Source organism: Anolis carolinensis, chromosome 5 (genome assembly GCF_035594765.1).
Source record: "Anolis carolinensis isolate JA03-04 chromosome 5, rAnoCar3.1.pri, whole genome shotgun sequence".
Classification (NCBI taxonomy): Eukaryota; Metazoa; Chordata; class Lepidosauria; order Squamata; family Dactyloidae; genus Anolis; species Anolis carolinensis.
The window spans coordinates 79,290,357-79,303,180 of NC_085845.1; the positions used below are offsets into that span (position 1 = coordinate 79,290,357).

General features: G+C 40.7%; 1 protein-coding gene across 1 annotated transcript in view; it reads right to left on the reverse strand.

Annotated features, from left to right (window-relative positions):
* Nucleotides 1–1,464: 1,464 nt before the first annotated feature.
* Nucleotides 1,465–12,824, reverse strand: part of grxcr1 (glutaredoxin and cysteine rich domain containing 1) — a 72,745-nt gene continuing 61,385 nt past the window's right edge. Inside the window, exons 3-4 of the mRNA XM_062981638.1 lie at nucleotides 10,363–10,428; nucleotides 1,465–1,793 (exon numbers count right to left, since the gene is read on the reverse strand). Of these exons, the coding sequence (XP_062837708.1) occupies nucleotides 1,614–1,793; nucleotides 10,363–10,428 (246 nt within the window). The 3' untranslated portion in view covers nucleotides 1,465–1,613. The remainder of the gene's footprint in view (nucleotides 1,794–10,362; nucleotides 10,429–12,824) is intronic.

Sequence of the window (12,824 nt, forward strand, 5' to 3'; positions counted from 1 at the left end):
CTCCCTGCGCACACGCACAGGTACATAGCCCATTTTGGGTGATGGTCCTGTGCACGTGCGCAGGGCTTACACACTCGCTCGCACAGACAGGTAGCTAGTGGGCCTTCAACCGGCTGGAGAGCACGCCCGCTGCCCGGAAGGCGGGCCCGTGCCGGCCGTGAGCCACGGCCTCGCCCGCCGCCGCCAAAGTCTGCAAGGCAAGTGGGGTTTATTTTTCTGCCATTGGTTTGTGGGGGGGGCCAAAATTCGGGGGGAGGGGGCACAAAAATTCTGATTGCCTACTACTAAAAATTACCTAGGGCTGGTTCTGCTTCTAATACAGTTCACTGACCAAATACTACAGTTGACAAAATACTACAGCCAGAAGTCAGTTTGAGTCATGTGAAGGGTTCCATGGAACTTTGTCTATGCATGTTTCAAAAGTGTTTAGAAACAAAGGGGGTGCATGTGATGAAGTCCTCAGAAAATGAGTTTCCTTTCTGTACTAAGACAGCAAACTCAAAATGAGGAGAAACCAACCAATCAAGGACTTTATTGCACAAAGGAGATTATTGTGATTAGGAGCAAGAAGTTGCCTTTGCCGCTGTCATGACGTGGGCTTCGGAGTCTGAGGCAGGCTGCCTGAGACTGAGGCATGGAGCTGGTGGCTTCATGCCTGACAGGCTGCTCTGGTGGAGCCAGCTACGCTCGCAGTTGAGACACAGGAAAGGAGGCGGAGGGCAGTTGTGTGCATGCTTCATAAGTGGGAGAGTGGGCAGCAAAGGGGGGGATTAGGATGGGACAACAAAGTGCGGCAAAGCACTCAAGTAATTTGAGTGAAGGGGAGAGATATGTTCCTCCTTCTGTTCTGAGAGTGTTATCTTGAGGCTGTGGAGACAATCCCTGGGAAACGGTCATTCAGCCCCCCCCCCCCCGGGGTCACAACCCCCAGGTTGAGAACCGTTGCTCTAGGTAAACATGAATGCCAGGTCATGACCAAATTTCAGTGGTTTAAAATACATTCAAAATTTAGCAAAGACATCGAGGCCTGCGGGAATCTCTCACAAATAGAAAAGTGTGCTGCCCTCAAAAATTCACACTGTAGCTGGAACTTTGAAATGATGCCCGTAATCCATTATATTGGGCAGCATCTCTACATTACTTAGTGTTATAGTGCCATACTGTAGGCCCTTGGGATCCACTGAGGTTTGATTCCAGAACTCCCCTCTCCCCCCCTTAGATACCAAAATATGTGTAACTCAAGTCCCATGATATACAATGGCACAGTGAAATATGTATAAAATGTCAATATCTGTTTGTTTTGGTGCTTGGGTAACATTTTAAGTTAGCAATGGATGAATCCATAGATGCAAAATCCATAGATACAGAGGGCTGGTTGGACCTTCTTCAGTACAGGTATCACATTAGCTTATTATATGCTGACGAGCAATGGTGCAAATTCTTTAAATAAAGGACTTCATGAAATATGTATTCATACATTTTTATTATAAATGAACTTTATTGATTGAATTAGAGAAACATGGTGGGGTTTTTCCCTTGATATAAAAGAATATAACAAACTGCTGTGTTGACATAATAAAATGAGGTGGTTGTGTGTATCAAGGCGCCATCCCTTAGCTCAGGCAGGTCTTGCAGCGTTGCAACCCATTCTCATTGCAAGCGATGCATTTTAGGGCTTTGAATGAGTCCGTAAAACAGTTCCGAAACACTGACATCTTGCTCCCATGGCACGCTGAGCACGGAATAAAACCAAAGCCCCCACATGAGAGGCATTCATGGGGGTGTTGAACTTTCTGCAAAAAGAAAGGGGAAAGAAGATACTAGTGTCCATTATTGATATTGTATTCTGCAGTTTGAGGATTGAACTAGGTGTGACATTAATTGTGTTACTAAGTTGCCTTGCTTGCTTGTATATTAAAACTGCAATCACAAGAGTATTATTAACACATCTGTGATCATAGAAACTGTGAGGGAAAAAGTTTATATCCTCTCCTGCCATGGTTCTGAACAAATTTTCCCTCTGAGAGAATTTGAATTTCAAAGAAAAACTCTACTGGCATGAATATGAGATTCCCTTGCAGTGCAAATCGCAGCTTTTGGGGATATGTTTTTGTTGAGACTGTAACAAAGAGAGAAAAGGTTAAATTTTCCCACCAGCTCTCCATAGCCCAAAGCTGCTCAGATGCCTCCACAGTTACTGAAACTATGTCCAATAAATTTTCTTGACATTGATTGGAAAAACATCCCTGTACATTCATGGTGTTCATACAATTAGTGCCATATCTATGCCCTGAATCTATGACCTCAAATATCAACACTGTCTCTTTTCATCTTTTTACTGTACATATGTACGTATGTATCTACTGTCTTTCTGCAGTAACTATATCTGCCATTTGGCCATTAATAGCATTATTCCATGGCTACGTAAGTACATTATGGTTGTGGTAGCCATTCTAACAAAAATATTACTCGTTTTAATAGCACAGCAACACCCAATGGAATCTGAAGTGAATTTGGAGACTCTCATTTATGGAAAAAAATGTAAAGCAGGGGTCAAACTAAGGCCTGATGACCAGATGAGGCCTTCCAAGGCCATTTCCCTTGCCCTTACCCTAAACTTTCGATTTAGAGCTGCCCTAAGTCTGAGACAACTTGAAGGCACACAACAACAATCCTAATTAATTTTGCAAGAAAAAGGAATGCCTAGGAAGAGTCAGCATCCCCTTGTTATTCATCAGTTCCCTTTGTAAAAAAAACAAAAAAAAACACCTTCACCTAATGGGGAAAATACAGAGTTGGCTTCCTCTTGTTCATATTTTTATATATAGTTGCCATATGGTGAAAACAGATGCAATCTTATTCATGGGAGAATTAATTGCATGAATATTGTTGTTGTTGTTTAAGTTGTATAGTGTGATGGGATATCCTGATTGGGGCTTTAATTCTGCACTTGTTGCTGTCTCCAATAATTTTATTCCAGCCCAGCTAATATTTACATTAGGAAGGAAATTCCCTCTGGTTTTCTCCATTCCAACTTTCTTCTGAGATTCTCTGACTCTGATTTTTACTTTAAAAATCATACCTTAATAATTGTAAGAATAGTGTAACATCTGTTCTGTCTCATAGGAAGGTAAACCCTTGAAAGCTTTGGTGTTGAAATCCTCATATGCATGTTAATTCACACAGAGACAATTATACCTGAGAATGCTAAATTATGAACACATATTTCCCTCAAAGAAAGGAGAAGAAAGACAACACTCAGCTTATAAGCTTGCATTGTTAAAAGGCATAATTGCCCAAATGACAAGAATTGCTTAGAATATTTGAGTAATCGCATGTCTAGAAAAATCAACTTGTTGGCATGCAATTGTATCTTTATAATAGCAAAATAACAGTAGTAGCAGGGCTAATAAGAGAATAGATAAAACCATTATAATATGTCAAGGCCAGGTCTCCAGAACCCAACTGCTTGGGATCTGACTGTTCTTGCCTTTCTAAGTACTATCATTATTATTTGTAATTTATTTTTTTTATCCTTACTAAAACTATTTCAAAGAAAATAATAATGATGAACATTATTACATACTACAAAATATAACAATTTTAACTGATTCACACTTGCTGTAAGACAGAGCAGTGTTGACGCCCAAGTGAAGAAAGGAGGCTGCAGATGAGCAAGGGATGCAAAAGCAGCAACATGTAGGAGGATGAGAGTAGGAGGTAAGTAAATAGGCAGGCAGCATTGGAAGACAGCACAAGTAAAAAATACATTCAGAAATTATTGGATTTAGCTTTGTTGTTGTTTGTCACCACAAAATGGCTATAGGGCTAAAGAGATCTCCTGGCCATCTTTGGGCAGTCAGCAAAGGTGCCTAGAGATGGCCAGGAGCTCTCTAGATGTCAGAAAGGTGCCCACCAACCTGGAGAAAAGAAGGAAGACAAAAAAAGGCAGCCCTTCTCCTTTTCCCGGGCTGAATGGGCATTTTGCTGACATTGGTGATGGCCAGGAGCTCTCTCATCAACAAACAACCAAAAGGTAAGTGTTACCATCCAGCAAGGCCAAACTGAGTTTGGCCCATTTGGCAAGTCAGAGCTCCACTCCCACTGCTTCAACTTCTGGTCTGTTTCAGGCTATGTGGCCCATGTAGGCATGTCCAAGATGTAGAGAAGACCAGCCCACTGTGGGTTCAGCTGCATGGAACAGCAACAGCCCCATTTCACCCATAGTCTAGGTCAGCAGATATTCCAGTTGTTTGCCATTTCCTCTGTCTCTGAGGGCCCTTCCAGACAGGCCCAAAAATGCAGGGCCTGTTGCGCTTTTACCTGAGGGGTCCAAACGACACCTCAAGTAAAAGCAAATTAATTTGGAATAAAAGTAGGGTTTCCCTACTGTGTCCCAAATTAATTAGACATTTGGTAAGACTCAGATCTTCAGTAAAATCCAGGCATTATCAGGTGTGGAAATAAACTGCCGAACAATGGTATTTTAAATATACCTGAAGAGAACTGAGGTGACAGGGATGGAATCCTTTTCTGAATCCCACCGGTGCCACCAACTGAAGAGAGCCCAATTTGTGGTACTCAACTCAGGCAGGGGAAATCTTTGTCTTTAAATCCCACTGCTGCCTCCAATTCAGGAGATGTGTGCACGTGTGAGAGGGAGGGATGGAGGATGTGTGAATGTATGACAGGGATGATTTAGTGGATAAGGAAGGATAACGGAACTGATTGGGTTTAAATGAGTAAAGATGGTAACTTATATAGGAAAGTACGGTAACTTATATAGATAGGTACGGTAACTGCCACCAACGTGAGGTAACAGGCTTACAGAGAGGCAAGGAGACTTATCTTTATGAACAATAACAAAATTCAAGTTTATTTTTGGTACATAAGCGTATGGTTTCAATCAGTAAACGTTCCGGATCTTAAGTTACAATGTAGTCTTTCTTGAATGGATATTTCTTAAATAACTTCTCTTCAAAACAGTATACTAAACTCCCCTGGTCAGCTTATATTCCCAGCCTTTCCCCTGAGTGACCATAAGCTGCCGTCCTTAGCTGATTTCCCCAGCTCCTAATCTTTCCAAAACCTAACCGCAACTCTTCTTCTCAAACCCCTAACAGCCACTCCTTTTAAAACCCTCACAGCAACTGAACTTTTTAAAAGGGAATATGCTCTAACTGTCATCTTAGCCACGCCCCCTTTTCCCTCCAGAGAGAGGTTACGTTGCCATGGCAACCCGCTGAACACAGCTGGCTTCCATGTGAGACCTGTCTTCATCAATACATAACTCCCCTTTTTCCTTTTAATAAACAAATAAATAAAATCATATCAATAATGTCTGTTTAACACAAAGCTTCTCTACACCTCCCCCCTTAGAAAGATTATTTTTGCATTTTCTATGCCTAGAATGGCAAAAATAATTAGTACATACATATATACATATATAACAGTATTCCTGAAATAAAACACAAAGTTAAATACAATACATAAATCATAAAATACAAACCTTCACTATTGCATATACACATAACATGTCCATATCTTACCATTCAACATACAAACCATAAACGTATTGGTCACCTTTCCCACTGTTAAGATTCACAATCTCAAATCAAAAGACATTTTAAAAATACATTTTCCATAAATCATATTTGTAACAGTTTAATTTTCATTCAGGGGTATTCCCCAAGTCTTTATTTATACACTGGACTAAACATCTTCCGATACTCAGTACATTTCATAGGGATCTTCTTCATGCCACCTGGCACAGTTCATCGATGTTTCCTTCTGCGGAACATTCCAGAGGTTAACATGTTGTTGGGGATAATTACACTCGTCCTTCCCAGCAACACAATGAACTCTCTCTGTCCCAAAATGTTTTTTTGCGAAACTTCCAAGAGTCATTTAAGAAGTCCTGCGAAACATTGTCCAAACATTTTTGTAGAATCTTGAAAGTAAACTGCTGATAGTTAAAACTACCAATCCCCATCACGTCAGGGTCTTTACCACTCTCTCCATCGAAAAATAACCTCCGCTTGCTTCTTGGTTTGGCTGACCTGTCATAGTAGCTCTTCTGTCTCTGCTGGGCTACAGCTAGATGTTCTTGTGCGATGTCTCTTGCCACTCTCATTGTTGACTGAAGATCGGTCAAATATTCAGCCACTGGAACTGTATCAGCTTCCCGTCCAAAGAACATATCAGATGAGATGACTTTGGCCCCTGCAAACTTCTGCTGAGCTTCATTGGACTCCACTACTGATATCTTGCTCTCTGTCTCTCTTCTGTTAATGGGTCTGTCACCAATAGGCCGGATGCTGGAGATGGCAATGTCTGCCTCCTCTTCCCCTTTGTCCATTTCCCAAGAGGAGTTGTCTGTCTCCCACTGTGAGCTGAAGGCATCGCCTAATGAAAAAGGATTATCTTTGTACTTTGGTGGTCCAGATGTGAAGCTTCCGATGTCTTCAAAGAGATCTAGCTGGGACTGTGTGGACTTTGTAGTCACTGGCGTTTCTTGTTCTATCACTTGCATCTCTGAGAGGACAGAGTGAGAAATAGAGCTCCTGGACACCAAGCCCATGCCCAACCGCTCTGCCTGTTGCTCCTTCAGTTTCTCAGCCACCTGCGCTTGCCTTTCAATTTCAGTGAAACTCTGACTATGTATTTCTGACCTTTCTTCTGATTTCAAACTTTTGCTTTCTCTGTAAAGCACACCATCTTTTGTGACAAATTTATTGGGTAGTTCTTCTGCTGAATCTGGTAAATTTTTGGCTTGCTTAAACAAAGGCTTCAGGGATTCATCTTCCTCCTGAGCTTGTTTAATTTCTTGAACTCCCCCTGTTTTACTAACAATTTCGGTAATGGTGGAACTGGATTCTGGACCCTGTTCAGATTCCGGTTGAATAGGTAAGCACACTGCTTCCTGAATAGGGCTTCTGTTGTAATCTTCCTTCTCCTCATACAACTTTTTCCAGTTCTTAACTTGTCTAGCTAGGTCATTGCCGATTAAACATTCATGAGGGATATCTGAGCTAATTGCAAAGTCCCAGATCCCTTTCCATCCATTGTATTCAATTGGGAGAGATACTACCTCAGCTGGTACAGCTGGTCCCAAACCCTTTAGATTTATCTCAGAGGTGGGCTTTTGATATTTCTGAGGTACCGATTTTGGGTGGATAACACACACCTGGGATCCTGTATCCCTCCAACCTTGTTTTTGTTGGTTCACAATAGTGATAGGCTCAAAATAATCTTCAGAAAAATCATCGGATAAAATAAATAAACATTGTTTCTCCCTAGGGACTGTTTCAGTACTGCTTAGCAACTTAATATCCCTATTAAGAGTATTTTCTTTGGGCTCTTTATTCATAAAGAAGGATGTTTTATCTCTTCTTAAAAGAGGACATTGGTATTTTAGATGATCAGACTTCCCACACTGATAGCACCTTGCTTTTACCTCAGGTTTGGTCTGATTAATTACCTCAGGCCTCCTGTAGGCGGTGTTTTCTACTGCAGGCGTCTTTTTGTATTGTGTGTGTGTTTGATAATTGTAAAATGGCGGTTTATTCTGCCTTCTCTCACTTACTCCCTCATCCTTCCTAAATCCTTCCCTCAGAGTGATTAATTGGTCTGTCATTGAAGCCGCTTCATTGGCAGTTGATGGCTTTCTGTCTTGAACTAACCACCGATAATCTGAGGGCACTAATTGAAACAGTTGTTCCAACTTAATTAATTCCCTCAGCTGTTGAAAAGTTTCCACTTCTGAGGTTCTGAGCCAACTATCAAATAATTGAGCCTGTTTTGAAGCTACTTGTGCGAAGCTTTGGTGCTTTTCTTTCCTCAGAGATCTGAATTTTAAACGATAAAACTCAGGTGTGAGTTGCAATTTCTGTTGTACCTGCTTTTTAAAGAAATTATAATCTCTGTGTGACTCTTCAGGTACATCACCATATATTTCTAACAATTTCCCACAAATTTGGGGTCTTAAATAAAGCATCCATTTTCCCTCATCAATTTCAAAATCTCTGCAGCACCTCTCAAAAGAAATCAAAAACTTTTCCACATCATCATCTTTATTAAACTTTGGGAATCTCTTCAGAAGTAGATCAGACGCTTCAGTCCTACCATTCCCTTCTTGGTTAATAATGTGTGGTTGAGACAGTGCCAATTTCTCTTTTTCCAATTCCAATTCCCTCATTCTCAACTCTCTCTCCTTTTCCTCAGTCTGACTGGCTTTTTGTAATTCCATTCGTTTCAGTTCTATTTCTGTATCCTTCTGCAGTTGCCATCGTTTTTCCTCCCATTCTCTCTCTCTTTGCTTATCCTCCCTTTCTCTTTGCTTATCCTCCCTTTCTCTTTCTCTTTGCTTATCCTCCCTTTCTCTTTCTCTTTGCTTATCCTCCAATTCTAATTTTCTCAATTCAATTTTATATTTAAGGGTTTCCCTTGTCTCAGGGGTTTGCTCAGAGTCCGAACTATCTCCTTGGTATTCACTAGCCTCTCCTGCTAATTTCTTTTGTAGTCTGGTAGCCATTTTTCTTAACTTTTACCTCACGATTTCTTCCTATGTGGTCTTAAGGCACTTAGTTTGAGATGTTAAACGTATCCCACCGCTGCCACCAATTGAAAAGAGGTGAGGCAGGGAAGGAATCTTTTTCTGAATCCCACCACTGCCCCCAATTGAAGAGAACTGAGGTGACAGGGATGGAATCCTTTTCTGAATCCCACCGGTGCCACCAACTGAAGAGAGCCCAATTTGTGGTACTCAACTCAGGCAGGGGAAATCTTTGTCTTTAAATCCCACTGCTGCCTCCAATTCAGGAGATGTGTGCACGTGTGAGAGGGAGGGATGGAGGATGTGTGAATGTATGACAGGGATGATTTAGTGGATAAGGAAGGATAACGGAACTGATTGGGTTTAAATGAGTAAAGATGGTAACTTATATAGGAAAGTACGGTAACTTATATAGATAGGTACGGTAACTGCCACCAACGTGAGGTAACAGGCTTACAGAGAGGCAAGGAGACTTATCTTTATGAACAATAACAAAATTCAAGTTTATTTTTGGTACATAAGCGTATGGTTTCAATCAGTAAACGTTCCGGATCTTAAGTTACAATGTAGTCTTTCTTGAATGGATATTTCTTAAATAACTTCTCTTCAAAACAGTATACTAAACTCCCCTGGTCAGCTTATATTCCCAGCCTTTCCCCTGAGTGACCATAAGCTGCCGTCCTTAGCTGATTTCCCCAGCTCCTAATCTTTCCAAAACCTAACCGCAACTCTTCTTCTCAAACCCCTAACAGCCACTCCTTTTAAAACCCTCACAGCAACTGAACTTTTTAAAAGGGAATATGCTCTAACTGTCATCTTAGCCACGCCCCCTTTTCCCTCCAGAGAGAGGTTACGTTGCCATGGCAACCCGCTGAACACAGCTGGCTTCCATGTGAGACCTGTCTTCATCAATACATAACTCCCCTTTTTCCTTTTAATAAACAAATAAATAAAATCATATCAATAATATCTGTTTAACACAAAGCTTCTCTACAATACCATATGAAAGAGTGAAGATAAAACTGACTATACGAGAAACTTCTGCAAGAAAAAAAACTGCATTATTGGGCATTGTACCCTGTGTATCATTGTCCAGCAATTTATTTTCAGATTAAATTGATTCATATTTTTAACTACCATATAACACAATTGTGTATAACAATTTACAACTTGCTGTTTTGCTATTTGATATAGATATCAGTGTTTCTTGGATATTGTCAGGTGTTGGCCTGTATGAATTGGGCCTGGGGACCGTGTCACACAATCCCCAGGCTCAATCCACACAACCAACGGGGCACCCACTCCCTCCCCCAAAATCCCAAAATAAGCCCTTAAATTTTAAAATTGAATTGACCACCATTAAGGTACTCCTGGAGTCCTTCTGGCATGTAGAAATGATGTGCCAGGAGACAGGGAGCGAGTAGCTATTTGGGGAGCTTCTCGGAGTCTTGGTGCCATCTTGGTAGTTACCAGAATGACATCTAGACACCCTGCCTGGAAAAGCCCAGTTTTTGTGCCCTTGTGGTTTTACCCCTGTCTGGAAGCGCCCTGAAACGAGCTGTCAAATATCTCTTGGCTGTCCTGGATAGGTTGCTGAAGGGCATATGATGCATCACTGGAGTGCAGTTCACATGTGAGTTGGACAGGTATCCAGTGGAGAGGGTACTGGCTATGGATACGAGTGAAAATGTGATCTCCCTTCCCCACAAAGGGGTCCTCAAAGAAATGAAAGAACTTCATTGAGGCTTGAATCCAGCCAAAGAAATGTAAATATATAAAATATCTACTAATATAAATTGATTAGTTACCTCAATTTTGGTTAAAAGGTCTTGAAGCTCCCCTGATTCATTCATTGACAAAATTTTCTCAGCACCCTGTAAGAAAACAGGTAAAATGTGTTAAATTGATAGCCAAAATGTATGAGAGGTTATTTGGAGGAATAGGAATGCCTGTTTCCTTCCTGCAAAAGAATTGTATCGAATCATATTTGTATTGAAGCTAGGATTATTAATCTCTCTTGTGTGTGTGTGTGCCTGTGTACATATGCATACATGCATACATACACAAACATCCTGTGGCAAATTATTACAATGATATAAAAAGAGACAAAGAAGCATCTTGTTAATATTTTAGAAAGGCAGTATCTTAAATATATAGTGCATCAGAGAATGTGTTTCAATGCATATGAGAAAAACAGTATCTCTACCATTGAAGCATTTCCAGCCTTCAAATCACACAGAGGAGTAGAATATATAACACCATGGGAAGACATGGGATGAAAAATATCATAATGATGTAAAAATCAAAATTCTTCAGTGAATAATAAAAATAAATTAGATTGCGTACATTGGACCATGGGGAATATCTGAGCTATGAAGCAAGGCAGTAATGAAGAGTCTTTTCATTTTTCTTCTTGGAAGTACAAAAGGTTACTGCAAAGGAAATGAAACTGTCAGTGAAGATATAAAACTTTCCTTTGGCTCTTTCCACTAATGAGAGAACCTGTTGAATAACTGAGGGCCCTTCTACACATGCAGTTAAACCCAGAAGTAACTGGGGTAAAATGGGAGGTGGCTAAACAATGTTTGGGGAAAGTGCTGACGGAATCATGTTAATAGCTGAAAAATATGTGTTTAAAAAGTGTGCTCAAAACCTAATTCTGTCCAAAATGTACACCTTCACATGACTGTATATCTCTTCAGTCATGTAAAACATGTGACTACCTTCCTATACCCTGGTGTGGACTTTCCTAGCACATGCGTGCATTTTAAAAAACCCGAAGCAGCAGACAGGGCTGTCAAATAATGGAGCCACTGACACACAGGTGGCTCAAGTGAAGCAGAATGGGAAAGCAATTAGAACGCTCTGCAACCATTCCCTTCTTTTGATCTTTATAATACTAAACAGAGGAGCCCCCGGTGTCACAGTGGGTTAAACTGCTGAGCTGCTGAACTTGCTGACCAAAAGTTCGGCAGTTCGAATCTGGGGAGCAGAGTGAGCTCCTGCTGTTAGCCTCAGCTTCTGGCCAACCTAGCAGTTCGTAAACATGCAAATGTCAGTGGATCAATAGATATCGCTCTGGCCACATGATCTTGGAGGTGTCTATGGACAATGCCGACTCTTCAGCTTAGAAATGGAGATGTGCACCAACCCCCAGAGTCAGACACGACTAGACTTAATGTCAGGGTAAAAACTTTATCTAATACTAAACAGAGCTTGAATTTAGAGTTGGGTGAAGAGAGAGAACTGTGTACATTTGGATCTCCGTTTGTGTGCATATGAGGTCCAGCGCACCTCGATAAAGATCTTTTTAAAAAAACTTCTGTCGAATGTCCCCTGTCGCCACTCCATCTTAATCCACTTCAAAGGAAAATGTGAGAATGGCGGGAGACCATTTCTCAGGGCTGAGAGTCCTGTGTGGATTTGCTGTCAGGTCCTCTGATTTTTTTGCCCCAGTTTTCAAACCAGCAATTTTGACGCTGTTTGGAAATGCCCTAAGCAACACTGCTGAGGATTTGTTCATAATGTGTGTGTGTGAATGATTCTGCCAGAATGCACCCCTTTTTAAATACCCTATGTGGAAAAGTTCATTTATTCATATCCACTAGTCGAGCTCACTTGTTGTCATTACGTAATCACATTAGATTAACTAATAAGTAACACTGTGGTGTCTTTTTATTAATTGCATGGACTCTAAATAGAAGAAATAGTGGAGTGGAAAGGAAAGCAGCAACTGGGTAAACACTGATGCCCAACAGGATAGATAGATAGATAGATAGATAGATAGATAGATAGATAGATAGATAGATAGATAGTCAAGTGAACTATTTTGCAGGGAATATCTATACCCTTCAGTTTTTCAGAACAAATAAATGGACCTATCATATTGTTCATGTATCTGCTTAGTTCACATATAAAAGTGGGCTTTCTCATCTGTTAGATTTAGTAACTTTGTGTATGTCTACACTTTTTACTTGCTTGTTTGCCTGTTACTTTATAGGAATTTAAGGACAGCATATATTTATGGTAATTTCCCATTTATTTGCTTTCACGCCCACTTTGTTCTTGAACCATTCTAACCTCTCTTCCATTAGAACATGTATTTTCGTATGCACAATTGATTACAAGTGAAGATATAGTTTGTACATTTTACAAAGAAGATTAAGCGTATTTTTCTTTGCTAGACCCTTAGGGTGGGAGTGGGCGTGACTGTTCCACTTCTACTTTGCAAGTTTGTTGTCTGAGAGATCCACTATTTCTCATATTTTCC